The sequence below is a fragment of the Pantherophis guttatus genome, chromosome 17 (assembly GCF_059756535.1).
Source record: "Pantherophis guttatus breed Tessera chromosome 17, ASM5975653v1, whole genome shotgun sequence".
Classification (NCBI taxonomy): Eukaryota; Metazoa; Chordata; class Lepidosauria; order Squamata; family Colubridae; genus Pantherophis; species Pantherophis guttatus.
The window spans coordinates 17,503,386-17,528,827 of NC_142079.1; the positions used below are offsets into that span (position 1 = coordinate 17,503,386).

The window sequence follows — 25,442 nt, forward strand, 5'->3', positions numbered from 1 at the left end:
CATGCAAGCAGAGCCAAAACTTGGCTGTAAAGTAGTCCTCGGAGTGGCCTCACTCTTAACAAAAGTGAGGCCTCCTTGCCTGTCCACCTGGAGGAGAAAGCAGCACCAATCTGCTAGGAGAGGAGATCCTTGGTCATGTGACTGTGTAGCAATTGTGACTACAAATGGATCTAGAACAGGAGGAACACCTAGAGTGTTGGGGAGGGGGGCTCCTTCTGCTTGAATCCACAGCTAGGACAATACTTTTCATTGATGGACAGAAAGGATCTCTGCCTAAGAACAACTCGCTCCAATTTCCCGTGTCCCATGTGAACTAACTGATGCCTTGCAGAAATATAAACAGAGAGCTTACCATCACAAAAGGAAATGCTAGGCCCACTAGAAATAAGTTGATCCAGAGCACAGAACCGCTGATTGTGTAAGCAGCCGGGCGGGCGACCTGATCAAAAATCTCCGTGGGTATAATTCCTGTCACACCAGCTAGAGAAATCATGCAAATTAAATGTTGCTTTCTAAGAAGTAAGATAAAAATATGGCAATATCAGCCCAGTTTCTGACCTTTCTGAGGTCATGTATGGTGGTTTTTTCATGCCCTTTTTGAGACCCTTGGTGCTCTTGTAACTCACCTGGTCCGATGCCAAAGCTCAGGATGTAGGCAAAGATGCAGGCCATGCTGAGATAAGGCATCCAGCTGAATTGGTCCTACAAGGCCAAAAGAGTGGTGGGGCAGATGGGGGGAAGGAGGGAAATAGGCAAATTAGGAAGTGTCCAACATGTGATCCTTACTAAATTGGAAGGCCTGGGGTCCTTCAACCCAAAGAAACAAAGTGCCATTCTTACCTGTAGAGATAACGCTACCATGAACAGGATGGCCCAGGTAGCCATGAGGCTGTATCCCCCTATGAGCAGCACCCGTCGCCCAACGCACTCGATGAGGAGGTTCTGGAAGGCAGCATTACAGGGAAACCCCTTAATGGGCAGCCCACTCAGGCCTTCCACAGAGAGATCTCCCCCTTCCCATTGAACAGATCAGTCTCCTCCCCTCCCCCATTGAACAGATACAAAAGAAATTTGGGGAGGTCAATAGACTTACTTTCTAGAGACTGACTGACTGAGTGATCATCTCTTTATTTTGGTCTGTACATTTTGGGATTAGAATAGCTCTAAGGAGTGCCATTTACTGAAAAGGATTTGGTTTTTACATGTCATATGGATAATGTGATCACCCAATTAAAAAAAAGGAACAGCACAATACACAGTCAACTTTAGTCTTTTAAAGAAGATACATGCAGCCCTTTGTAGATCCCAGGGCCCAACTGCTCAGGATCCCCCACAAAGGATTGGGAGCCTGCAATCCACAGAAATGCTGGTCCTGTAATATCATCAGTGTTAGTAAGGAATGGGGTTTGCTCTCAATTTATATTCTAGTGGTTTGCCCTATCAGTGTCGGTGGAAGTTGTCTTGGAGGTTCCTTGGTTGAACTGTTTACTGTTGGCTTATTTGACCGTTTCTTGTTTGGGGCATTGCTTACTTCTTGATTGTTGGTATGATGTTAATCTTGGGGTCAATCTATGCTCATCTGGGTGCTAATTGCTGATGGGGAAGTATTTTGGTCTTTTTGTTCCCTTTTTGTTGATTGCCTTTTTGCACAGTATGTAGATGTTGTACAATTCAATCTGAGTCAAGCACTGGGACCAAAGGTTTATTCTTCCAAGCTTTCGCAAGGGTTTATTCTCCCACGTGTATGTAGATGTTGTATATGCCTATGTGTCTATTGATGGCTAATTTGTCAGAGTGCCAGGCTTCTAGGAATTCTCTAGCATTTTGGGACATGGCTTGGTTTAGGATGGTCACTATTTCCCAGTTGAAACTATGGATAAATCTGTCCATATGTTGTGAGATTAAACAGTTTTCATTATGTCTTCTGACTACTAGTTGATATTCATGGATGTGTTCTGCTAGTTTTCTCCCTGGGATCTCAAAAATTGAGAGGAACCAAGCTTGCCCTAGCTGATATCAAAGATAAGCACTGTAGTGAAGGCTACAGTGGTTCTCAACCTTCCTAATGCCGCGACCCTTTAATACAGTTCCTCATGTTGTGGTGACCCCCAACCAGGGGTGGGTTCTAAATTTTTTTACTACAGGTTCTGTGGGCGTGGCTTATTTTGTGGGTGTGACTTGGAGGTCATGTGACTGGGTGGGTGTAGCTAGCTGGTCATGTGACCGGGTGGCCATGGCTATGTGTATAGGGACTACTCAGAGGGCTGAAAAAAGTCATTTCTGACAGGTCCTTGCACTTTTGACTGGTCCTCACACTTATGACCATCCTCACATTTATGCCCGTGCAGCTTTCTTAACAACTGTGTCACTAATTTCACAACTGCTTCTCTTCACCATGGTGACAAGATAGGGCAAAAATGTAAAATGTGAGGACAGTCGTAAGTACTAGGACTGGTCAAAAGTGCGAGGACCAGTCAAAAATAACTTTTTCAGCCCTTTGAGTAGTCCAAATGCACAAAAGGACTACCCAGAGGGCTGAAAAAAGTGATTTCTGACAGGTCCTTGCACTTTTGACAGGTCTTCGCACTTATGACTGGTCATCAGAGGGAGGAAGAGAGGAGGAGAAGGAGAAAGGAAGAGGAAGTAGGGAAGAGAAGAAGAGGGGGAGGAAGAGAAAGTAAGAAGGAAAGAAAAGAGAGAGGTGGTAGGTTTGAGGAGAAAGATTGCTGTACAATAAAAAAGATGAAAGGGAAGAAAGCCAACCCCAAACAAATATAAAGATATTAAGAGAAAGAATGAATTGTTAAACTTTAAGGAATAAAAGAGAATAAATATGAATAAATAACAATAATTAGAAACACACATACAAACATACAATGTATTTTCTTTTGTAGGAAGTTAGCACCCACCCCTTTCCTGGAAGAGTGAAATATTTTAGGAAATATGAAAAAGGCGGAATATTATATTTCCCTGGGATAAGCATGTTTTGAAGCAGCTCCCATCTTCCTGCCCCCACCCTTTGTCAATGGGCCATTAAGGCCTGGGCCAGTCTATTCTACATAACAAAGATCTACCTCCTTCAGGCAGAGCCATAGTAGGAATTGCACAAGATCCAATAAAGATAGGATCTTTACCCATCTAGCAACAGAAAGTCACCACATGTGACCTGGAAGCACATGTGACCATCAGCCAGCAAGGCTAGCTAAGATCCCCACCCCCTGGGAGTCTGACAACCAATCAGGATACTCTTTTGTGGCCCCAAGAAATGCAGAGCCAGAGAGAGCATAAAAACCTGAGGATTTACTGTATCTGCCCTTTTCTGTTCAGGAACTCAAGCCATGTGATCCTGTCCACCATTAAACCATCTTTCCAAGCAGTCTCCATGTTTCCAGTGTCTTTTTCCCCACTTGGAGCAGAACCTAGAAGGAGATTTCTTCCAACACTTTGAACAGAGTATTTGGCCGGTTCACAAATTTAAACAGTGTTTAGTCATTTCAATTAAATTTACAATTTCTATATTTCCTTTTTGCCATATTTATTCCTCATCTATTTTGGTAAAAAACCAATATTACCCTTCATCCTCATCTCTAATCTTAATCAAATTCAATTTTTCCCTTCTATTCTATATTATGCCCCTTCCCATTGTCATCTATTTTTATATCCATCCTCACATTGGTTAATTATGTAATATTACAGTTGTTTAATATAAATTCAACATTTTAATATAAATCAATTAGTTATATAACTACCTTTTTTGTATATTAATATGAACATGAATATTCCAATTATTTCCATGCAATCCAATTTCTTACAAATCAATTAATTATATTTACCAATAATAATAAACCAAATAATTTCCCCCATATATTCCTCCAAACCACAACTTAACCATTTCTGCTTTCAACACAATATACAATTAATAGTATCTCAATTATTACAATTCCCTAGTTAAATAGAGCTTTTTTTCTTTTGTGTTTTAAAATCTTGAACTCTCCTCTTTTCCCCTAAATTTCCCATTGTTTGCACCTACCTTTTTTGGTGAGGAAAAAGAAAAGAAATCTGCCTGCCTAATTTTCCAACTTGCAGCAACAGCAAAGCCAACAGCCTCTTTACTTTCAGTTTTGTTTTTCAGCATAGCTAGGGGAAAAAAAATCTGCTCGAGCAAGCAGCAGAGCCCTGAGCAAAACAGCTGAGAGCAAATCAGCTGAGAGTTGGGAGCCGATCTAATCAAGGGCTAATTAGCCTATGCTGAAGCTCCGCGGGCCAATAAAATTACAAAAAAACACCGAACCATTTGTTAAATTGCTGGCTCGCCCGCCCCTCGCCCACCACTATTTATTGGCAATAAATAGTGGTGCGGAGGGGCGGGGCAAGCCAGCAATTTAACAAACGGTTCGGCTGCACCACTGGCTATAGGGCGGCCCTTTGAAGCCCCGCGGCAAGAATTTAAACAGTTTTTTTTCCTCTAGCCATCAGCTGGGACTCAGGAGGCAGCAATAGATTGGGAGTGGGCGGGGTAAGCGAACGGCCGGCGATCCAACAGAGCAGAGAATGAGGGTGAGTGAAGGCGTGGGGGGGGTGAGAGAGGGCTTTGGTGACCCCTGTGAAATGGCTGTTCGACCCCCAAAGGGGTCATGACCCCCCAGGTTGAGAACCGCTGTCATACAGGAACTGACAAGAATAGAGCTCCAATGCACCAGTCCCACCACCCGAAAGACTTCCCAGATTTAGCATAAATGACAACTATACACATAATTCTTTCGGATGACATGATGGGTCTCCTTCCTGCAGGGAATAGGTGAGAATCAGTGGAAGAAGGTGGGAAATTACAGGTAACAGAAGAGAAGGGAGAACGATCCAAAGCAAATCCATGACTTCCATGCTGTGACAAAAGTGCCCTGGATACTACTCAAAAATGACAGGCAGCTCTGCAAAGGAGCAAGATTCCTTGTGATAGTCTAGAAGACCACACTGTACCCACAGTGGTGGGATTCAATTTTTTTAACAACCGGTTCTGTGGGGGTGGCTTATTTGGGTGGGCGTGGCTTGGAGGTCATGTGACTGGGTGGGCGTGGCTAGATGGTCATGTGACCGGGTGGCCATGGCTATGTGTATACTCAGAGGGCTGAAAAAAGTCATTTCTGACCGGTCCTCGCACTTTTGACTGTCCTTACACTTATGACCATCCTGACATTTATGCCCGTTGCAGCATTCTTAACAACCAGGTCACTCATTTCACAACTGCTTCTCTTCACCATGGTGACAAGGTAGGGCAAAAAACATAAAATGTGAGGATAGTCATAAGTGCAAGGACTGGTCAAAAGTGTGAGGACCGGTCAAAAATAACTTTTTCAGCCCTCTGAGGGCTGAAAAAAGTGATTTCTGACTGTTCCTCGCACTTTTGACCGTTCCTCGCATTTATGACTGGTCATCATTTATGCCCAGAATTGTTAAGAATTGTAGCATTCTTAACAACCGTGTCACTCATTTCACAACTGTGGTGCTTCATGTGACTGGGTGGGTGTGGCCAGGTGGTCATGTGGCATCTCTTCTTTGCCCTAATGACAGTTTGCTGCAATGGTCATAAGTCTGAAAAACGGTCATAAGTCACTTTTTCCAGTGCCATTGTAACTGTTGTAAATCAAGGATTACCTGTACAAAAATACAAAAACCTTCTTTGCTTGCAAAAAGCTGCCCTAAATACCAATCATTAGATTAGAAATACCTGCAAACTGGAGTTACAAATCAGGGAGGGTGCCAGAGCACCTTGAGGAATTAAAATAGTTAAAATGCACAAGGCACCTTTTGGACATGCCCGGCGGCAAATAAATTTTGGTCCAATATTAAGAAATGGCTAGAACAAATCACTAAACTACAAATAGATAAGAAACCTGAAACCTTTCTGTTAGGAACTTTCACAAAATTTTACCCCAAAGAAATATCATACTTGTTAATACATATTTTAACGGCAGCAAGGATAATATATGCCAAAAATTGGAAATTGGAAAAAACCCCAACGGAAGAAGAAATAATAGATAAAATCACACAATGTGCCGAAATAGACAGGCTGACAAAAGAGCTAAAGGAAAAAGAAGACACTGAATTTTATAAAGTCTGGAATAAATGGTATCAATGGCATAGGGCTACTAAGGAAGAAATATAACTAGAAGTCAGATAGAATAGAAGTACAAGTGTGCATATAATTACTTCCTTACTTCCTTATGGGCGAATAAACCTACAGAGAGAAACTCAGAAAGCGAAGGTATAATCTAAATATATAATATACAGATGGTTAAAGCAGAAGTCTTAGAGAGCAGAAGAGAGGAGAGGGAAAAAAGGCAATAAGAAACTATTAAGATTTAAGGGAATAAGTATAACTGTATTACTTGAAAGACCATTACAAAATAAACACTTCAAATGATTGATTATTTATAAATGTTTATTGTATAATGTATTTTTATGTTTTTGTCATATGTGTTTTATGTGTTTTATATCTGTTTTAATAAAGTTTATAAATTTTTATAAAATAAATAAATAAAATAGTTAAAATGCAATGATAACTATCAGCAGCCAACTCTTGCTCATAAAGTGAAACCCTTTAGCAGAGAGGTCATTTAAGCTCTCCAGAATGAAGCAAAGGAGCAAAGAGAGTATCTGTTGCTTGTTAAACCAATTACCAGAACAAATAGAACACAGAACTAGTCAGATTTCCAAAGCTGCTTCTTTTCAGGAACAGAGATTAACATTTTTCCTTCCAAACAAAGCTGAATAGGGAAAATTATCCCATCACTAAACACAGGTTTAAACTTCACCAAAAACCAGTTTTAGATTAAAAGTCAGAAAGGGTATGTAAACTCACGTTTGAATGTCAATCTTTCTAGCTAGCCAGGAAGCCTTGCTGAATGTCACTCATCTTGGTTCCTTGTCATTAAAAGCTTCTGCTTCGTTATTCAATTATTTCGTCAAAGTGCTGATCATTGCACCCTGGCTGGAAGAACTCCAACAGGGGAGTATTTCCTCCCAACAGTGGTGTAAAAAGCTTAAAACAACCCTTCCCCTTGTCAAGCAAAAAAAACCCTCTGAGAACCTCCGGAACCGGAAGTGACAGTAAGTCTAGGCATACTGCCAGAGAGGCAGTTTCTGTAAACAGGGCAATAAAGATTAGACTAGGAAACAATACTGAATGTTGTAATTCCTTACAGGACTAATCCTGTAAAGTGGGAAAAAACAAAACGATATTTCTTTTAACAACCGGTTCTCCAAACTGCTTAACTACTTAACAACCGGTTCTACTGAACCGGTGTAAACCGGTAGAATCCCAGCACTGTGTACCCAATGTGAAAGAAAGGAGATAAAATTCTCACACAAGTCATGGACATGATAAGCTCACAACTCCCGGTGCCAATAACGCTGTACTGGATCTTGTCATATGGAATCCCTGCCTCTTGGAACACATATGAGGCGTAGGAGTACATCTGCAGGAATAAAGAAAGAGCAAGTATCTTTGTATCCCTGCTTTACTGAGCCCCTATTTTTTTATTACTATGTAAAGGAGAGGCGGTTAATCTGTTTATCTGAGATAGGAAAGTCATGAAAATGTTCATGTAAAGCAGAGGTGGGTTTCAGCAGGTTCTTACCAGTTCTGGAGAACCGGTAGCAGAAATTTTGAGTAGTTCAGAGAACCGATAGTAAAAATTCTGACTGGCCCCGCCCCCATCTATTCCCTGCCTCCCAAGTCCCAGCTGATCAGAAAGAAATGGAGATTTTACAGTAATCTTCCCCTGGAGTGGGGTGGGAATGGAGATTTTACAGTATCTTTCTCCTGCCACACCCACCAAGCCATGCCCACCAAGCCATGCCACACCCAGCAAGCCACACCCACAGAACCGATAGTAAAAAATTTTGAAACCCACCACTGATGTAAAGCATAAAAAGCCATATCACAATTTAAGCAGCAAAGAAAAATCTCCCAACTCTCTCTGAAACTCAACTCAAAAAATGATGACAGAGGATGCCAAAATAGCATACATTTTAGTATGCTATTTGGATTGTGCCAGCGGTCTCCTAAAGGAGAAGCCACCTGTCCCCTTCTCAGTTCCCAGGCCTATTGGAAAAAAGGCATGCAGGATAGCAGTGGACAACCCCCTGGCCAGGCTGCTGGACTTACGGAATCATTGCCACAGAGCTGCATGGCACTGCTGAGCACCACCACAGTGATAAACTGCCAACGGACAGCCCGGTTCCTCCATAGCTCCCAGGGTGCCTTGGCCACCTGTCCCTGGAGGGCTGCCTGCTCTGCCAGGATTTCTTTCATCTCGCTGCTCAGGTCGCTGCTGCCCCTCAGTTGTTGCAAAGCTGCAAGAAGCCAAAAGTAAGCCTGAGGTTCTTGGGAAATGTGGAGGCCTCCAATTCATGGGTTGCCTTAGAATTTCTCAACATGTTCCAACCTGCTTCGAGAAAAGCAGAGCAGGTACAACAACCACACAGCATCTTATGGCAGAAACATCAGCAGCTAAGTAGCATTTGAATGTCTGGGTCACAGATTCCACTGTTTACTCCAGATGGGACCAGATTCCTCACATAAAGTTCCCTTTGGGAAAAAGCATCACTTCTACAAGGATTACTGTAATCCCCACAGGACCTAAAATGGCCTTATGTAATGAGTCTGATTTTCCCTACAACTCTATTGCAGGTTCAGAAGTATTTTACGAGAAAAGTCTCATACTCTTCTGTACTCATAGGCTCTTCTGTAGCCTATGCTACTAGGCTCGAAATTCTCAGTTTGGATAACTTAGAACTGTGTCGCTTGTGGTCACACCTAGGTATTACATACAAAATTATCGTATTTTTCGGAGTATAAGACGCACCGGAGTATAAGATGCACCTACCTTTTTTGGTTGCTTTTTTTAAAAGTTTTTTTTATTTTTTTTTATTTATTTTTTAGATAAACACACATACAAACATACAAGAGGGCCTGGTGGCTCAGCAGACTGATAGCATTGTGATTAACACCAGCTGTCTGCAATTACTGTAAGTTCGAATCTCACCAGGCTCAAGGTTGACTCAGCCTTCCATCCTTTCTAAGGTAGGTAAATTGAGGACCCAGTTTGTGGGGGCAATAAGCTGACTTTGTATGACAAAAGTATGAAGGCTATTGCTTAACGCATTGTAAGCCGCCCTGAGTCTCCGGAGAAGGGCGGCATATAAATCAAATTAAAAAAAAAAAGTATTAACTTTGAACAGAGTATTTGGCTGGTTCACAAATTTAAACAGTGTTTAGTCATTTCAATTAAATTTACAGTTTCTATATTTCCTTTTTGCCATATTTATTCCTCAACTATTTTTTTAAAAAAAAACATATTATCCTTCATTGTCATCTCTAATCTTAATCAAATTCAATTTTTCCCTTCTATTCTATATTATACCCCTTCCCATTGTCATCTATTTTTATATCCATCCTCACACTGGTTAATTATTTAATATTACAGTTGTTTAATATAAATTCAACATTTTAATATAAATCAATTAGTTATATAACTATCTTTTTTGTATATTAATCAATATGAACATGAATATTCCAATTATTTCCATGCAATCCAATTTCTTACAAATCAATTAATTATATTTACCAATAATAATAAACCAAATAATTTTCCCCATATATTCCTCCAAACCACAACTTAACCATTTCTGCTTTCAATACAATATACAATTAATAGTATCTCAATTATTACAATTCCCTAGTTAAATAGAGCTTTTTTTCTTTTGTTTTAAAATCTTGAACTCCTCTTTTTCCCTAAATTTCCCATTGTTTGCACCTACCTTTTTTGGTGAGGAAAAAGAAAATCTCTCTCTGCCTCATTTTGTCACGTTGCAGCAAAGAACCTGCTTTACTTTTAGTTTCGTTTTTTCAGCATTACTCCGTATTACGGAGACCTGGTTGGGCCCGGAGGGCGGCATCCCTCTGATTGAAATGTGCCCACCGGGCTTCAGAGCATTCCATCAGCCAGGGGAGGGGCGGGGGGGTGGCGGTTATTATTAACGAGGATCTGGGTCCGAGGGAGACCACTGTGCCTCAGATAGCCGGATGTGAGTCCCTCCTTGTGAGGTGGGGCCGTGGGGTTCAGATGGGCTTGCTGCTTACGTACCTGGCTCCCTGCCGCGTGGCAACAGTCCTACCTGAGCTACTCGACATGATAGCCACGGTGGCAGTAGATACACCCAGGCTTTTAGTCATGGGTGATTTCAACTTGCCATCCGTTGGTGAAATGTCTGAGGTGGCTCGGGAGTTCATGGCTTCCATGACGGCCATGGACCTGACCCAGTTAGTTCATGGCCCTACTCACAGGGGAGGTCACACTCTGGACTTGATTTTTGTCTCTGGCCAGTGGTTGAGTGGTCTTGTTATAGGGGATATAGACATGGAACCCTTGTCATGGACTGACCACTCACTCCTTCGCCTAGATCTTCGAACCGTGACCTCTCGCCACAGGGAGGCGGACCCAATTAGATGGATCCGCCCCGGGTGCCTGATGGATCCTGATAGGTTCCAGACGGAGCTTGGGCCATTTCCTGAGGATCTAGCACATGACTTGGCCGAGGACCTGGTAGCCGCCTGGGATCGGGCGGCTGGTGGGGCCTTGGACCGAGTCGTGCCTTTGCGGCCTCTGACCCTGTGCCGATCCCGTGCGGCTCCTTGGTTTACTGAGGAGCTGAGGGAAATGAAGTGCCAGAAAAGACGCCTGGAGAGCGGTTGGAGGGCCAGTCTCGCTGAATCTGATCGAACACTGGTAAGGTCGCATATTAAGGCCTACCTAGTGGCGATAAAGACGGCAAAGTTTAACTACTTTTCCGCCTCTATTGAATCATCAGGGAATCGTCCAGCTGCCCTGTTTAGGGTGACCCGCTCCCTGCTCCATCCGGGAGTGCGGGAGGATCCCTTAGAAGGCAGGGCGGAGGATTTCGGACAATACCTGTATGATAAAATCACTCAGATCCGGGGGGATTTGGACTCTGACTGAGTAGATCAGGGCAGGGTGACGAGGAATAGTCTTGAGAATGTTACCTGGGAGGAGTTTGATGCTGTGACTCTCGATGATGTGGACAGGATTTTGGGGAGACTTAGTGCGGCCACATGTTTACTGGACCCGTGTCCCTCCTGGTTGGTACTGGCTTCCCGGGAGGTTACACGAGGCTGGCTCCAGGGCGTTATTAATGCTTCGTTGAGTGAGGGTCACTTCCCCGCTGCCGTGAAAGAGGCGGTGGTGAGGCCTCTCCTCAAGAAGCCGTCCCTGGATCCGGCAATATTGGCCAACTACCGTCCTGTCTCCAACCTTCGCTTTATGGTGAAGGTTGTTGAGAGTGTGGTCGCGCGACAGTTTCCACAATTCCTGGAGGAAACATCTTATCTTATCTAGATCCGTTCCAGTCGGGTTTCAGGTCTGGGCACAGCACGGAAATGGCATTGGTCGCATTGGTTGATGATCTCTGGAGGGCTCGGGACAGGGGTTGTTCCTCTGTTCTGGTCCTGTTAGATCTCTCAGCAGCTTTTGATACCATCGACCATGGTATCATGCTGCACTGGCTGGAAGAGTTGGGGGTAGTTGCGGTGGTTCTCCTCCTTTCTCTCCGACCGGTTGCAGTTTGTGTTGGCAGGGGGGCAGAGGTCGATCTCGAGGCCTCTCATCTGTGGAATGCCGCAGGGATCGGTCCTCTCGCCCCTTCTGTTCAACATTTATGTGAAGCCGCTGGGTGAGATCATCCGTGGCTTCGGGGTGAGATACCATCAGTACGCTGATGACACCCAGCTGTACATCTCCACCCCAGGCAACTCCAACGATGCCCTTGAAGTGATGTCCCAGTGCCTGGAGGCTGTGCGGATCTGGATGGGGAGGAACAGGCTCAAACTCAACCCTTCCAAGACAGAGTGGCTGTGGCTCCCGGCATCCCGATATAGCCAGTTGACTCCATCACTGACTATTGGGGGCGAGTCTTTGGCCCCCACTGAAAGGGCTCGCAATCTGGGAGTCCTCTTGGATATGCAGCTGTCCTTGGAGGAACATCTGACAGCTGTAACCAGGGGGACCTTTTGTCAGGTTCGACTGATTTGCCAGTTGCAGCCCTTTCTTGATCGGGATTCCTTGTGCACAGTCACTCATGCCCTCGTCACCTCTCGCCTTGACTACTGCAACGCTCTCTACATGGGGCTCCCCTTGAAGAGCACCCGGAGGCTCCAACTGGTCCAGAATGCAGCAGCGCGGGTAGTGATGGGAGCAACATGGCGCTCCCATGTAACACCGCTCCTGCGCGAGCTGCACTGGCTCCCGGTGGTCTTCCCGGTGCACTTCAAGGTGTTGGTCATCACCTTTAAAGTGCTCCATGGCATAGGGCCTAGCTATCTGCAAGACCGCCTGCTGCTACCGACGACCTCCCATTAACCCGTGCGCTCCCACAGAGAGGGCCTCCTCAGGGTGCCATCAGCCAAACAATGTAGGCTGGTGACCCCCAGGGGGACGGCCTTCTCTGTGGGGGCTCCTACCCTCTGGAATCAGTTGCCCCCTGAGATAAGGAGAATCCATGACCTCAGTGCCTTCCGTCGTGCCCTTAAAACCCATCTTTTCCTACTCCCGAAGGACTCAGGGCGGTGAACAGCCAACAATAAAATACATACATACAAAATTTAAAAAGCAGAAATAAAATCAAATTAAATAGTTTGGCCCAGACAGATTAAAACCCCAATCAATTTAAAACAAATTTAGACTTTGAGTATTAAAAATATTAAAATATTAAAATTGTTTTTAAAAAGGGAGAAAGTTAGGCCAGGCCCGCCTGGTGAAATAAAAAGGTCTTTAGAGCGCGGCGGAAGGTGCGCAGATCCGGGATCCTCCGTATCTCCAGGGGGAGCTCGTTCCAGATAGTAGGTGTCCCCACAGAGAAGGCTCTCCCCCTGGGGGCCGCCAGTCGACATTGTTTCGTCAACAGCACCCGGAGGAGCCCCTCTCTATGAGAGCGTACCGGCCGGTGGGAGGCTATTGGTGGTAGTAGGCAGTCCCACAAGTACCCAGGTCCTGAGCCATGGAGCGCTTTAAAGGTTGTAACCAAAACTTTTTTTTATTTATCTTTTTTTTAATTTATTTTTTTTATTGAAAAGTTTTACAAAAAAGAAATACAAAAATCCCCCCCCATGTTCCCCCACCCTTTCCCCCCTTCATCCCCCCTCCCCCCGACTTCCCAGAGCAAAATACAAGGTATTTCATTTAATCAAACATAAACTAGATTAATCTGCTTATCCTCAAAGTACTGCCTCCCCCACTGAAACCTTAACTCCACTACAGATAACCAAATACTTCTAATACTAACATTCATTCATAAGCTATTTGAAATTTTCTTGTCTGATACTTATTTTGAATATAATCAATCCATCTTCTCCATTCCGATACGTATCTTTCTTGTGTGTGGTCCTTCAAATACGCCGAGATTTTCGCCATTTCTGCTAGGTTTGTTACTTTCAATATCCACTCTTCAATAGTAGGCCAAGAGTCCTTCTTCCAATATTGAGCTACCAGCAGCCTAGCTGCTGATATTAAGTTCAAAATCAATTTAGTCTCTGAAACTGTACAGTCCGTAATTATACCCAATAGAAACAATTGAGGAGTAAATTTCAACCTTCTTTTCAAAATGTTCTGCATCACCCACCAAATTTTTATCCAAAATGCCTTGATTTTCTTACAGGTCCACCATATATGATAATAGGTTGCATCATTACATTCACATCTCCAACATTTAGCTTGCAAGTTCGAGTATATACATGATAATTTTTTAGGGTCTAAGTGCCATCTATAAAACATTTTATAAAAATTCTCTCTCAGATTTTGTGCTTGCGTAACATTTCTGACCCAAATCTTTCCCCACGTTTCCATCATTACTGGTTCCTGAAAGTTTTGTGCCCATTTTATCATACAATCCTTAACCAATTCTGTTTCTGAGTCTATTTCCAGTAATGCATTATACAACCTTTTAATATGCATCTGACTTTGATCTCTAATCTGTTTCACCAAATTTTCCTCATTTTGTATAACCCCAATTATTTTATCCTCCCTCCATCTAGCTTGAAGCTGACCATACTGAAACCAAGTATAAATTATCCCTTCTTCTTTTAATTCATCTAGATATTTCAGTTGCAACTTACCCCTTTCCAAAAGAAGAAGCTCTTTATAGGTAATCACCTCTATTTTTTGCTCTATACTTATATTTTCTATTGCATGTACCCATACTAATTTGCCCATACTAGCATCCCAGACCATATGTTAATAACAAAAAATTCTCTCATTTGTTTTTTAAGCTCCTTTACATTTTCTTCATATCTAAATAAGTCAACCTCCAAGACCTCCTTTCTCCCCTCTCCTGTTCAAATTCAATCCAGCAAAAAAAGATTTAGGTAGTTTTACACGTGCTGAAGTCTTTGATAAACTTTTTTTATCTTTCTGCGTATCAATTACTCCATTCCAATCACCCATTAATATAGTCCCACTGTATTATTTTAGTAGGTAAAAATTTATAAAACTTGTCTTGTTGCTGGTTAGGGGCATATATTCCAATAAGAAGCATTTTTCTAAACTGTGTCAATTAGCTGATAGTCCTTTCCTTACATATATGACTAGTCCATTTTTCTTCTCTGGCGCTGATGCCACAAAATTTGTACCTAATCTTGAATTTATCAAATATTTTTGGTCTGATAATCTAATATGTGTTTCGTGTAAGCAAATAACATCGTTGTTAAATTGTTTCAAGTAGTGAAATACTTTCTTTCTTTTTTGTGGTGAGTTTAGGCCATTAACATTCCAAGATTAGTTGCCATCTTTAGCCTTTCGAAGCCTTGTGAGCATCAGCTGAAGCTCCTCCTCCACTTTACTCTTCGGCCAAGCTCCCCCCACTGCTTCTGTTTTTTGGACTTCTTTAGATGAATCTTGAGATTGTTTCCCTTTTGATTGTTGTTGTTCCAATTTATAAGTTGATCGGGTCAGTCGTTGTGCTTTCGGCTCTCCCTTCTTAGGTGGTTCCAAAGTTGGGGGTAAGCCCCCAGAGTCCAAATCTTCTTCCATAATAATTCCTCCAGCTGCAGCTTCAGCGTAAGTTTGCATCTATTTTCCATCTTTTTCTTGTTGTAACATCTCCATTTTCTTCCTCCCCTCCTCCCTGGTGAGGGTGGGTATCCAGCCTGTAAAACATTTACATAAAAATCTTTTGCCTTCCAAACTGAGAAACAACAACATCAGAGTTCAAAGTTACCACAAGATGAACAGGGAGCACAAAAATCCGAAGCTGTGGGAGGAACTAAGCCGAAGACTATCAGTGTGGAACTTCAGCAAATGCTCTTATCGCTTCAAGAGCCCGCAAATGACAATTAAGTTTTTATCTTGGAATGTGAACAGATTGAATTCACCACAGAAAAGGAGGAAGATATTTCATTATTTGAGACAATTTAATAATGATGTTATTTGCTTACAGGAAACTCATATTAGAATACAAGATCAAAAATATTTGATAAATTCTAGATTAGGAACATAGTTTATAGCTTCAAACTTGGAAAAAAAGAATGGTGTAGTGATTTATACAAATAAAAGATTGCTAACAAAAATTATAGAAGCAGATGATTGTGGAAGATATATAGCAATAGAACTTCTTACAGATAATGGCCCAATCTTGGTGATTGGAATTTATGCTCCTAATCAGCAACAAGAAAATTTTTATAAATTACTGCATTCTAAAATACTACAATGGGACTATAGATCTATCCTACTTATGGGAGATTGGAATGGAGTAATAGATCCTAAAATAGATAAGAAGAGCTTGGCAAAATCATGTGTTAAACTACCACAGGTTTTTTTTGATTTGAAAGAAGACTTAGAACTGAAAGATATATGGAGAGTGCATAACCGAAAAGAATTGGACTTTACTTTTTTTTCAGATAGACACAGATCCTTCTCTAGGATTGATTTTATTTTACTCACAGTTGACTTGCTTTTAAAAACAAAGAAAACAAAGATATTTCCGAGGACTTTATCTGACTACAGCCCAGTATGGATAGAAATAGAAATGGGAAAGAAAGAGAGAAGATCTTGGAGAATAAATGAAAATTTATTTAGATATGAAAAAAATGTAAATGAACTTAAAAAACAAATGAAGGAATTTTTTGAAATGAACTTGAATAAGGGTACCCCTATTGAAATTGTTTGGGATGCGAGCAAGGCTTATATGCGGGGGTATTGATTTATATGAACTCTAAACATAAATCAAATCAACAAAGAAAAAGCTTAGAATTGGAAGGGGAGATAAAGAAAAAAGAGCAGTTACTTATAAAAAATCCAACAGATGAAAAATTACAAGGAGTTATAAAACTTTTGAAAGATCAATTCCATATGCTCACAGCGGAACAAACAGCAACTAATTTACAATTTGCGAAACACAATACATTTTGTAATGCCAATAAACCGGGCAGGTGGTTGGCTTACACATTGAGGAAACAGCAGAGTACTCGGACTATTGGGAATATTGAGTATAAAGGGAAGGAAGTATTTCAACAAAGACTAATTAAAGAAGCCTTTCTAGATTATTATACCAAATTATATGCTAAAGATGATATACAGAATGAATTTATAAATACCTAGAAGAAAAGAGAGTTATAAAAATTTCTAATGATCAAAAGGAAAGAACGAGTTTACCAATAACAGCTGAGGAGATTACTGCTGCTATTAAACAACTGAAAACAGCTAAAGCTCCAGGAACAGATGGTTTAACTGCAGTGTACTATAGTACACTTTACAAGCAGAAATGATTGAACATCTTAAAGACTTACTTTGTAGCATACAACAAGGGGGAAAAATACCCCCTTCATGGAAAGCAGCTTTTGTTTCTTTGATACCGAAAGAGGAGGCAGGCTCTACAAAACCGGAAAATTTTAGATCCTGAATACGGATTATAAGATCTTTGCGAAACTTGGTTACAGTATAATCAACTTCAATTGAGATGGAGAGAAGATCAAAAAACCGGTTTAATGTTGCATGAAGAAGAATTGGTTAGACAGATAAAAGAGAAAGGCCCAATGCATATTAAGAGGATTTATAATGTTTTGTTAGAAAGAGATTCAGAAAATGAATTGGTTAAAGATTGTATGATAAAATGGGCGCAAAATTTTGGAGAACCAGTTATGATGGAAACATGGGAAAAAATATGGGTTCAGAATGTTAAGTTTACACAGTCGCAGAATTTAAGGGAAAATTTTTATAAAATGTTTTATAGGTGGCATTTAGATCCTAAGAAATTGTCATGTATGTATCCTAATGTTCAACCGAAATGTTGGAGATGTGATTGTTTAGATGCTACATATTATCATATATGGTGGACATGCAAGAAAGCCAAGGCTTTTTGGATAAAAAATTGGTGGGTTATGCAAAATGTTTTAAAGAAAAAAATTCAATTTTCTCCTCATTTGTTTTTACTGGGTATAGTTAAGGGTTTTTCAGTGGGTGAAACAAAATTGATATTGTATATGGTGACAGCAGCCAGGTTACTGATTGGTCAATTTTGGAAAATATGCCTACAATATGCTTACAATTCAAGAATGGACTTTGAAGATGGCCAGTTTTGCAGAAATGGCGAAGATATCAGCATACTTAAAAGACCGGACTCGAGAGACTTATGCATGGGAGTGGAAGAATTGGATAGATTATGTGCAGAATAAATACCAAACTAGGAAGTACCAGATAGCTTTTAGCTAAATGTTGTGTAGAAATGTATAGTATATGGGGGCAAAATAGTTTATTGTTATGTAGAAATTTATAGTCCACAGGGAGGAGAATAGAAGGGTGGTAAAGTATGATATAATACAATGTGGATGGATTTCACCTTGGGGAAGTCATGGGGAGGGAGGGTTTGGGGGGGTTAGGGAGGGATGGGGGGGGAAATGGGGGAAAAATGATGTGTGTAAAACTTTTTCAATTAAAAAAAAAATCTTTTGCCTTCCAAACTGTGTTTAACCGGTATCTTTCTCCTTTATAAGTCACTATTAGACCAGTTGGTCTAATAGTTAGACGTTTCCCATCTGTATGCCACTTGTTGATTTCTCAACTCATTTACCAGAAAGCCAAAGTCTTTCCTGCTTCTCAACATCTTTGGAGGAATCTCTTTCAGAACCACCACCTCCTTCTTGTAAGAAGCTTGTAGAATTTCATTTCTGATCCTCCTAGTTGTAAAGTAGATCACCACATCTCTTGGCAGCTGTCTTTGTTTTGCCAACCAGGAATTAACCCTGTAAATTTTATCAATTTGGATTGCCACATCTTCTGGTCTTTCTTTAATTATCTCCGCAATAGCATCAGCACAAATGTCTTTTAAATTTTCTTTACTATTTTCCTTCAGGCCTCTCAATCTCAGAGCAAACTCCATAGATCTGTATTGTAACATTACCAATTCATCATCCACTTTCTCTGTTCTAGTCATGACATCACCCATTTTGCTTTCCAAATTTAAGTTGGCTTCATTAATTTCTTCAACTTTCCCATCAAGCTGAATAACAAGATTTGAGAGTCCTGATACAGCAAAAACAATATCCTCTCTTATTGTATCGTGTTCATCTGCAACTGCTCCCTTGATCGAGCTTATGTCTTCCTCAATTTTCTTAAATTTCCCTTCAACAAGTAATGTTAAATTGTTCATTGCTTCTCTCATTGCTGTTGCTTGATTATTCATGGCTTCTTTCATAGCTTCCTTAAAATCATTAAGTGCTGCATCTTGACTCTGGGTCTGGCTCTGTGTATCAGCCGGAAGTTGTGCTTTCTGTGTCACCACTGACACAACTGGAGAGCCTCCCCCTCCTTTAACAACTCCTGGTTTCACTTGTCTAGAAGCCATTTTTTTTCTTCCCCCCCCCTCTTTTCTTTAAAAGCAACAAGTCCTTAAAGATGTTAATTTATAGTCTCTAATTTGCCAGACAGGGTAGTTGTTTTTTTTTAATTCCCTTCCCTCCGCACTCTCAATTCCCAGCAGTTAATAGGCAGCTAATCCACTCTCCCAGCGCAATGTTCTCAAGCACTTTCGTTTCAGGCTTTCACTTTCAAAGCCCTAACAAAGATGCCATCTTCCGCCTCCAGCTCAAGATTCAAATTGAAACAAAGTAACTTCGAAGTTAAGCTCTGTACTTTTAAGGCTTGTTCTCCTGTTTTCCGCTCTGCCTGTGCTTGGGATCAATCAAACTCACTTTTAAAAGCAGGATCGGATCGCGGCTTCTCGCCCTGCTTTTGCAGAGTCGTCCTGGCTCCGGAGCTTCTTGGCGGGCTGACTGAGGAGCTCTCACCCTCCAAGCCTCTGGGAATGATCCAGAGGACTTTCGGGGGGCTCTACTCTTGCCCACCAGCTCTCCTCTCCTTCTTTTCCTGAAGGAGAGTTTTTCAGCCACTAGACAGCGGATTTGTGCTGTCAAAGCGGCTTTTACGGAGACACAGGGCTGGCGGTCATAAATGACCGTCCACGGAGCCTGCGGTGCCAACCGGAAGTCCAAGGTGGTAACCAAAACTTGAAGCGCACCTGGAAGACCACCGGGAGCCAGTGCAGCTCACGCAGGAGGGGTGTTACAAGGGAGCGCCATGTCGCTCCCATTACGTGGCCGCACTCTGCGCCAGTTGGAGCCTCTGGGTGCTCCTCAAGGGGAGCCCCATGTAGAGAGCGTTACAATAGTCCAGGCGGGAGGTGACAAGGGCATAAGGAGTCCTGATCCAGAAAGGGACGCAACTGGCAAATCAGGCAAACCTGATGAAAAACCCTCCCGGTCACGGCCATCAAGTGCTCTTCTAAAGACAGCCATGAATCCAGGAGGACGCCCAAGTTGCACGCCCCCTCCGTGGGGGCCAATGATTCGCTCCCAATAGTCACTGACTATATCGGGACGTCGGAAACCACAGCCACTCAGTCCTGCCTTTCTTTTCCTTCTATCCAAGTTTTGCAAGTATCCAAGTTAAGTAAGTATTCCAGGTATGTTTTATTCCAAAGTATACAAATCATTATTGTTAGGGAAAAAAACGGGTCTTCCAAGCAATTTTAAAAGACACTGTCAGAATGACTATGCTCTCAGCTCCCCTTGTGGCTCCTTGAAAAGCATCCCCCCCCACATATGTAAATGAAAAGAATAAGCTTAAAAATCCTAGCCTTTTAAAATTGAAAATATGGAGAATTGGGAGGATAAATATGAGACACTAAGGGAGATGTTTCAAAAAGTAAAGGAGTAATTTAAGGGAAATGAGGACCCAGACTGTGGGGGCAATAAACTGACTTGTATAAATATACAAAAGTATGAAGGCTATTGCTTAACGCATTGTAAGCTGCCCTGAGTCTCCGGAAAAGGGCAGCATATAAATCAAACCAAAATAAATAAATAAAGAAATAAAGAAGCAGAGAATTGGTTAGCTTGCAAAAAATATATTGAAATATATTGCTAATGATTAAAAAGATGAGGGGAAATTTTGAGAAATATACTTGATAAATGAAAGAAAGACCGGGGTTGCCTGGACTCCATAGTGGAAAATATAAAATTGAAAATGAATACAGCAATAGAGAGGGATGAAGGAAGGAGAAGAGAGATGGAAGAAAAAAGGAGAGAGAGGGAAGGAAGAGAAGGGAGGAAGGAAGGGAAGGGAAATTAGAGTAGGAGTGAGGGTAAGAGAGGGAGGAAGTAGGGAGGAGAAGAAGAGGGGGGGAAGACAAAGTAAGAAGTAAAGAAAAGAGAGGTGGTAGGTTTGAGGAGAAAGATTGCTGTACAATAAAAAAGATGAAATGAAAGAAAGGCAACCTCAAACAAATGTAAAGATATTAAGATAAAGAATGAATTGTTAAACTTTAAAGAATAAAGGATTCTTTATTCTTTAAAGAATGAGGACCCAGATTGTGGGGGCAATAAGCTGACTTTGTATAAATATACAAAAGTATGAAGGCTATTGCTTAACGCATTGTAAGCCGCCCTGAGTCCCCGGAGAAGGGCGGCATATAAATTAAAGCAAAAAAAAAAAAAAAGAGAGAAAGAGAGAGAGCAAATATGAATAATTAGCAATAATTAGAAACATACAATGTATTTTCTTTGAACAGAGTATTTGGCCGGTTTACAAATTTAAACAGTGTTTAGTCACTTCAATTAAATTTACAATTTCTATATTTCCTTTTTGCCATATTTATTCCTCATCTATTTTTTTAAAAACCAATATTACCCTTCATCCTCATCTCTAATCTTAATCAAATTCAATTTTTCCCTTTTATCCTATATTATACCCCTTCCCATTGTCATCTATTTTTATATCCATCCTCACATTGGTTAATTATGTAATATTACAGTTGTTTAATATGAATTCAACATTTTAATATAAATCAATTAGTTAATATACTTATCTTTTTTGTATATTAATCAATATGAACATGAATATTCCAATTATTTCCATGCAATCCAATTTCTTACAAATCAATTAATTATATTTACCAATAATAATAAACCAAATAATTTCCCCCATATATTCCTCCAAACCACAACTTAACCATTTCTGCTTTCAACACAATATACAATTAATAGTATCTCAATTATTACAATTCCCTAGTTAAATAGAGCTTTTTTTCTTTTGTGTTTTAAAATCTTAAACTCTCCTCTTTTTCCCTAAATTTCCCATTGTTTGCACCTACCTTTTTTGGTGAGGAAAAAGAAAAGAAATTTACCTCTGCCTAATTTTCCAACATAACAGCAAACAGCCAACAGCCTGCTTTACTTTCAGTTTTGTTTTCAGCTTGATTTGAACAAGGAGAAAAAAAAATCTGCTCCAGCAATTTAGCTCTTTGCAGCAAGCAGTAGAGCACTGTGCAAAACAGCTGAGAGCAAATCAGCTGAGAGTCGGGAGGCTGATCTAATCAACGGGCTAATTAGCCTATGCTGAAGCTGAAAGGAGTTGTTTTTTCTTGCTGTTTGCTTGCAAGGAGGTAACTGTGGCGAGGCACAGGCCAAAGGGTGGGGGCCACCCTCCTTGCCACTTAGCACCCCCCTGCCACTCCCTTTTGCCTCTAGCAACCCCCTGCTGCCCCCCTTGCCCCCCTAAGGCATCCCACCGCCCCCCAGGTACCGCCCACTTTGGGAACCACTGATATAAATCATACAATTATATTAAACATTCCAAAAAAATTTAATTTCAACATACCCATTTTTTTTCTAACTATGAAATTCAAAATTTATACTCTTTATTTCTATTATTGAACTTATTTTATTCATTTTATTCCTGTTAACTATCACTCTCAACATACATCCACTCACTTTTATTATCCCACCTCATTTTATATTTTCCTAAAAGAAAACACATTATTGTCTTTATCTTTGTTGTTAAACCAATCATTTTTATTTCTTGGCTATTAAACACAGCATAACCATTTATTTTGGCTGTTAAACACAGCGTATTAATTTTTGGTTTTTTGGCCATTACACAGCATATTCAGTTTGGTTTGGCTGTTACACAGCATAATCATTTTTTTTGGCTGTTCAACACAAGCATATTATAACTTTTGGGCTATTCAACACAGCATATTCATAGTTGGTTTAACATCAATCTCTACTTAAACCTTCCTTTGTTGTTTCCATCCATCTATGCATTACTTTTTTCACATAATCATGTTTTTCTGTATCCTTTTTCATTACATTCATGACAATTTAACATTGAGACATGGTTCTTGCTTAATACATATCTTTAAGTCTATTTATAAATTCCTTTTAACATTTTCAATTAATCATATTTATCCTTGTTCTTTTCCTTAACATTTTGACATTAAAACATAGTTCTTGCATCAAGCATATCTTTACATGTATTAATTTCTTTTAACATTCTTAATTTCTATAAAAACCTCCCTTTTATTATTACAATCCATCTTTACTTTATTTTATTTTTAATCACATTATCTTCATTTCCTCGCATGCAAACGTATATTTCCTTCCATTTTCCAAATTTTTAATTTTTTTCTCCATAAATCACATTAAATCTCTTTTCTTATTTTTATTCCGGATATGATGTGTTAAATCTTTTTCTTTCTTTTTTTTTTATTGAAAAGTTTTAAAAAGTTTTACAGACATTTCCCCTTCCCCCTCCCTCCTCCCCTTCCCCTCCCTCCCTCCCCCCTCCACTTCCCAGAGCAAAAGGGACGTTGGCTTACCGTGATACGTTCCTTCTCGTAGTGTAAAATGGGAGGTGCCAGTCTGGGATTCAGTATGCTCTAGCTCTATGTCCTGAGTTGAAACTTCTGAAGATCCGCCTCCCTGGTGACGTCTCTCCAGTTTGTGCCAACGAAGCCAAGGTGAATGGTACGCAGCCAAAGTGAATGGTACTCAGTCTGAAAGATAGAAACAACATGCTCCACCGAGGGAGCCGGTCCAGGCAGCCACAGACAGGGTGGGGCTGGCACCTCCCATTTTACACTACGAGAAGGAACGTATCACGGTAAGCCAATGTCCCTTCTCCATAGTGTAGAAATGGGAGGTGCCAGTCTGGGATATACCAAAGACTGACCAGCTTAAGGGTGGGAGCTGTCCTGGACCGACGACCCCGAATCTTCAAGAACCCGCTGTAGTACTCGTCTCCCAAAGGCAGCCTCCGCCGAAGCGAAGGAGTCAAGTCTATAGTGACGGATGAAGGGAGTGGGGGAAGTCCACGTGGCCGCCCGACAGACTGACGCCTGAGTAGACCAGGCCACCGACGTGGCAGCACTGCGGGTGGAGTGAGCCGTAATCCCTTGCAGCACCGGGAGTACTTGAAGCTCATATGCAGATGAGATGCACGCCCGAAGCCAGCGTCCCACTGTGGAAGAGGTCACCCTGTGGCCAAGAGTCGACGGCTGAAAGGAGACAAAGAGTGCCTCCGTCTTTCGGAAAGAAGCGGTCCGAAAAATGTAAATACGGAGGGCCCTCCTTACATCCAGGGTGTGCCAGGTCTGCTCCAAGGCGTGCTTAGGCCGAGGGCAGAAATCTGGCAAGACCAACTCCTGTGCTTGGTGGAACAAGGAGTTGACCTTAGGAAGAAAGGCAGGGTCGAGCCGCAGGACCACCCTGTTGGGGTGAAAAATACACAGGTCCTTCCGCACCGATAAGGCCGCCAACTCCGAAATCCGTCGGGCAGACGTGACGGCCACAAGGAAAGCTACTTTGCACGAGAGGAGGCGAAGACTAGCCTCCCTCAATGGTTCAAATGGTGCCTTCGTTAATGCCTGAAGAACCTTAGAAAGGTCCCAAGTGGGATAACGGTGAAGAGGCGGAGGTTTTAAGTTAGTCGGTCCATGCAGAAAAATCTTCACCCTCGGATGGTTAGCGAGGGAGTCCCATTTCCCAAAGGTCAGTACAGTGCCTAGCGCAGCCACCTGACATCGTAGAGTGTTAGTGGAAAGTCCCATGTCCAACCCGTCCTGTAGGAACTCGAGCACCTCCACCACAGATGCTGAGGTTGGACTCAAATGTCTGGAGGCACACCAAACTGCAAACCTGTTCCACGTGGCCTCGTAAATACGAGTGGTGGAGGGCTGCCTGGCCGCCTGCATAATCCGGATGACCCTGGCCAGAAAGTTCTCCCTCCTCAGGAGCCCCCACTCAACCTCCACACGGCTAACTGCAGTCTCTGTGGGTCCGGGTGCTGCACCGGACCCTGGTGAAGGACGACTCTGTCCGGGGGAATCCGCCAGGGCCTGGCAACCGACAGATCGACCAGGTCGGCGAACCAAGGCCGCCTGGGCCAGTGCGGGGCCACTAACACCATCTCCGCCCCCTCCAACAACAACTTCCGAATGACGGCTGGGATCAGGGGAAGGGGAGGAAAAGCGTATAGAAGGCCCCTGGGCCACGGGGTCTGCAGAGCGTCCACCCCCGCCGCTCCCGGGGCAGGAAATCGGGAGAAGAAAAGAGGAAGTTGTGAGTTCGTCGGAGAGGCAAAGAGGTCCACCACCGGGTGACTGAACCGGTCAACTATCTCCGCAAACAGGCCGGGATGGAGGCTCCACTCCGAGGAGTCCACAGTGGCTTGGCTCAGCCAGTTGGCCTCAACATTGTCCGTCCCGGCGATGTGGTCCACTGTCAGGGACAAAAGGTGAGTCTCTGCCCAGAGACAAAGGGCCTCCGCCTCTCACATTAGAGTCCGGGAACGAGTCCCCCCTTGTCTGTTGATATGGGCTTTTGTTGTTGTATTGTCTGTGAGAAGGAGCACGTGCTGCCCCCTCACCTGCAGAAGAAAGGTCTGGAAAGATAGATGGGCAGCTTGGAGCTCCAGCCAATTGATCTGGTGAGACAGCTCTAGGTGTGACCAGCGGCCCTGGGCCACCTGGGATCCGCAATGACCCCCCCAGCCCAGCAGGCTGGCATCTGATGTTACTACCACCCTGTGGGGTTCCCTGAA

General features: G+C 42.2%; 1 protein-coding gene across 1 annotated transcript in view; it reads right to left on the reverse strand.

The window, feature by feature from the left end:
• LOC117677956 (solute carrier family 2, facilitated glucose transporter member 11) overlaps window positions 1-25,442 on the reverse strand; it is a 61,935-nt gene that overhangs the window by 1,266 nt on the left and 35,227 nt on the right. Inside the window, exons 7-11 of the mRNA XM_087880649.1 lie at window positions 8,168-8,355; window positions 7,365-7,475; window positions 841-942; window positions 627-702; window positions 353-480 (exon numbers count right to left, since the gene is read on the reverse strand). Coding sequence (XP_087736775.1) covers window positions 353-480; window positions 627-702; window positions 841-942; window positions 7,365-7,475; window positions 8,168-8,355 — 605 coding nt within the window. The remainder of the gene's footprint in view (window positions 1-352; window positions 481-626; window positions 703-840; window positions 943-7,364; window positions 7,476-8,167; window positions 8,356-25,442) is intronic.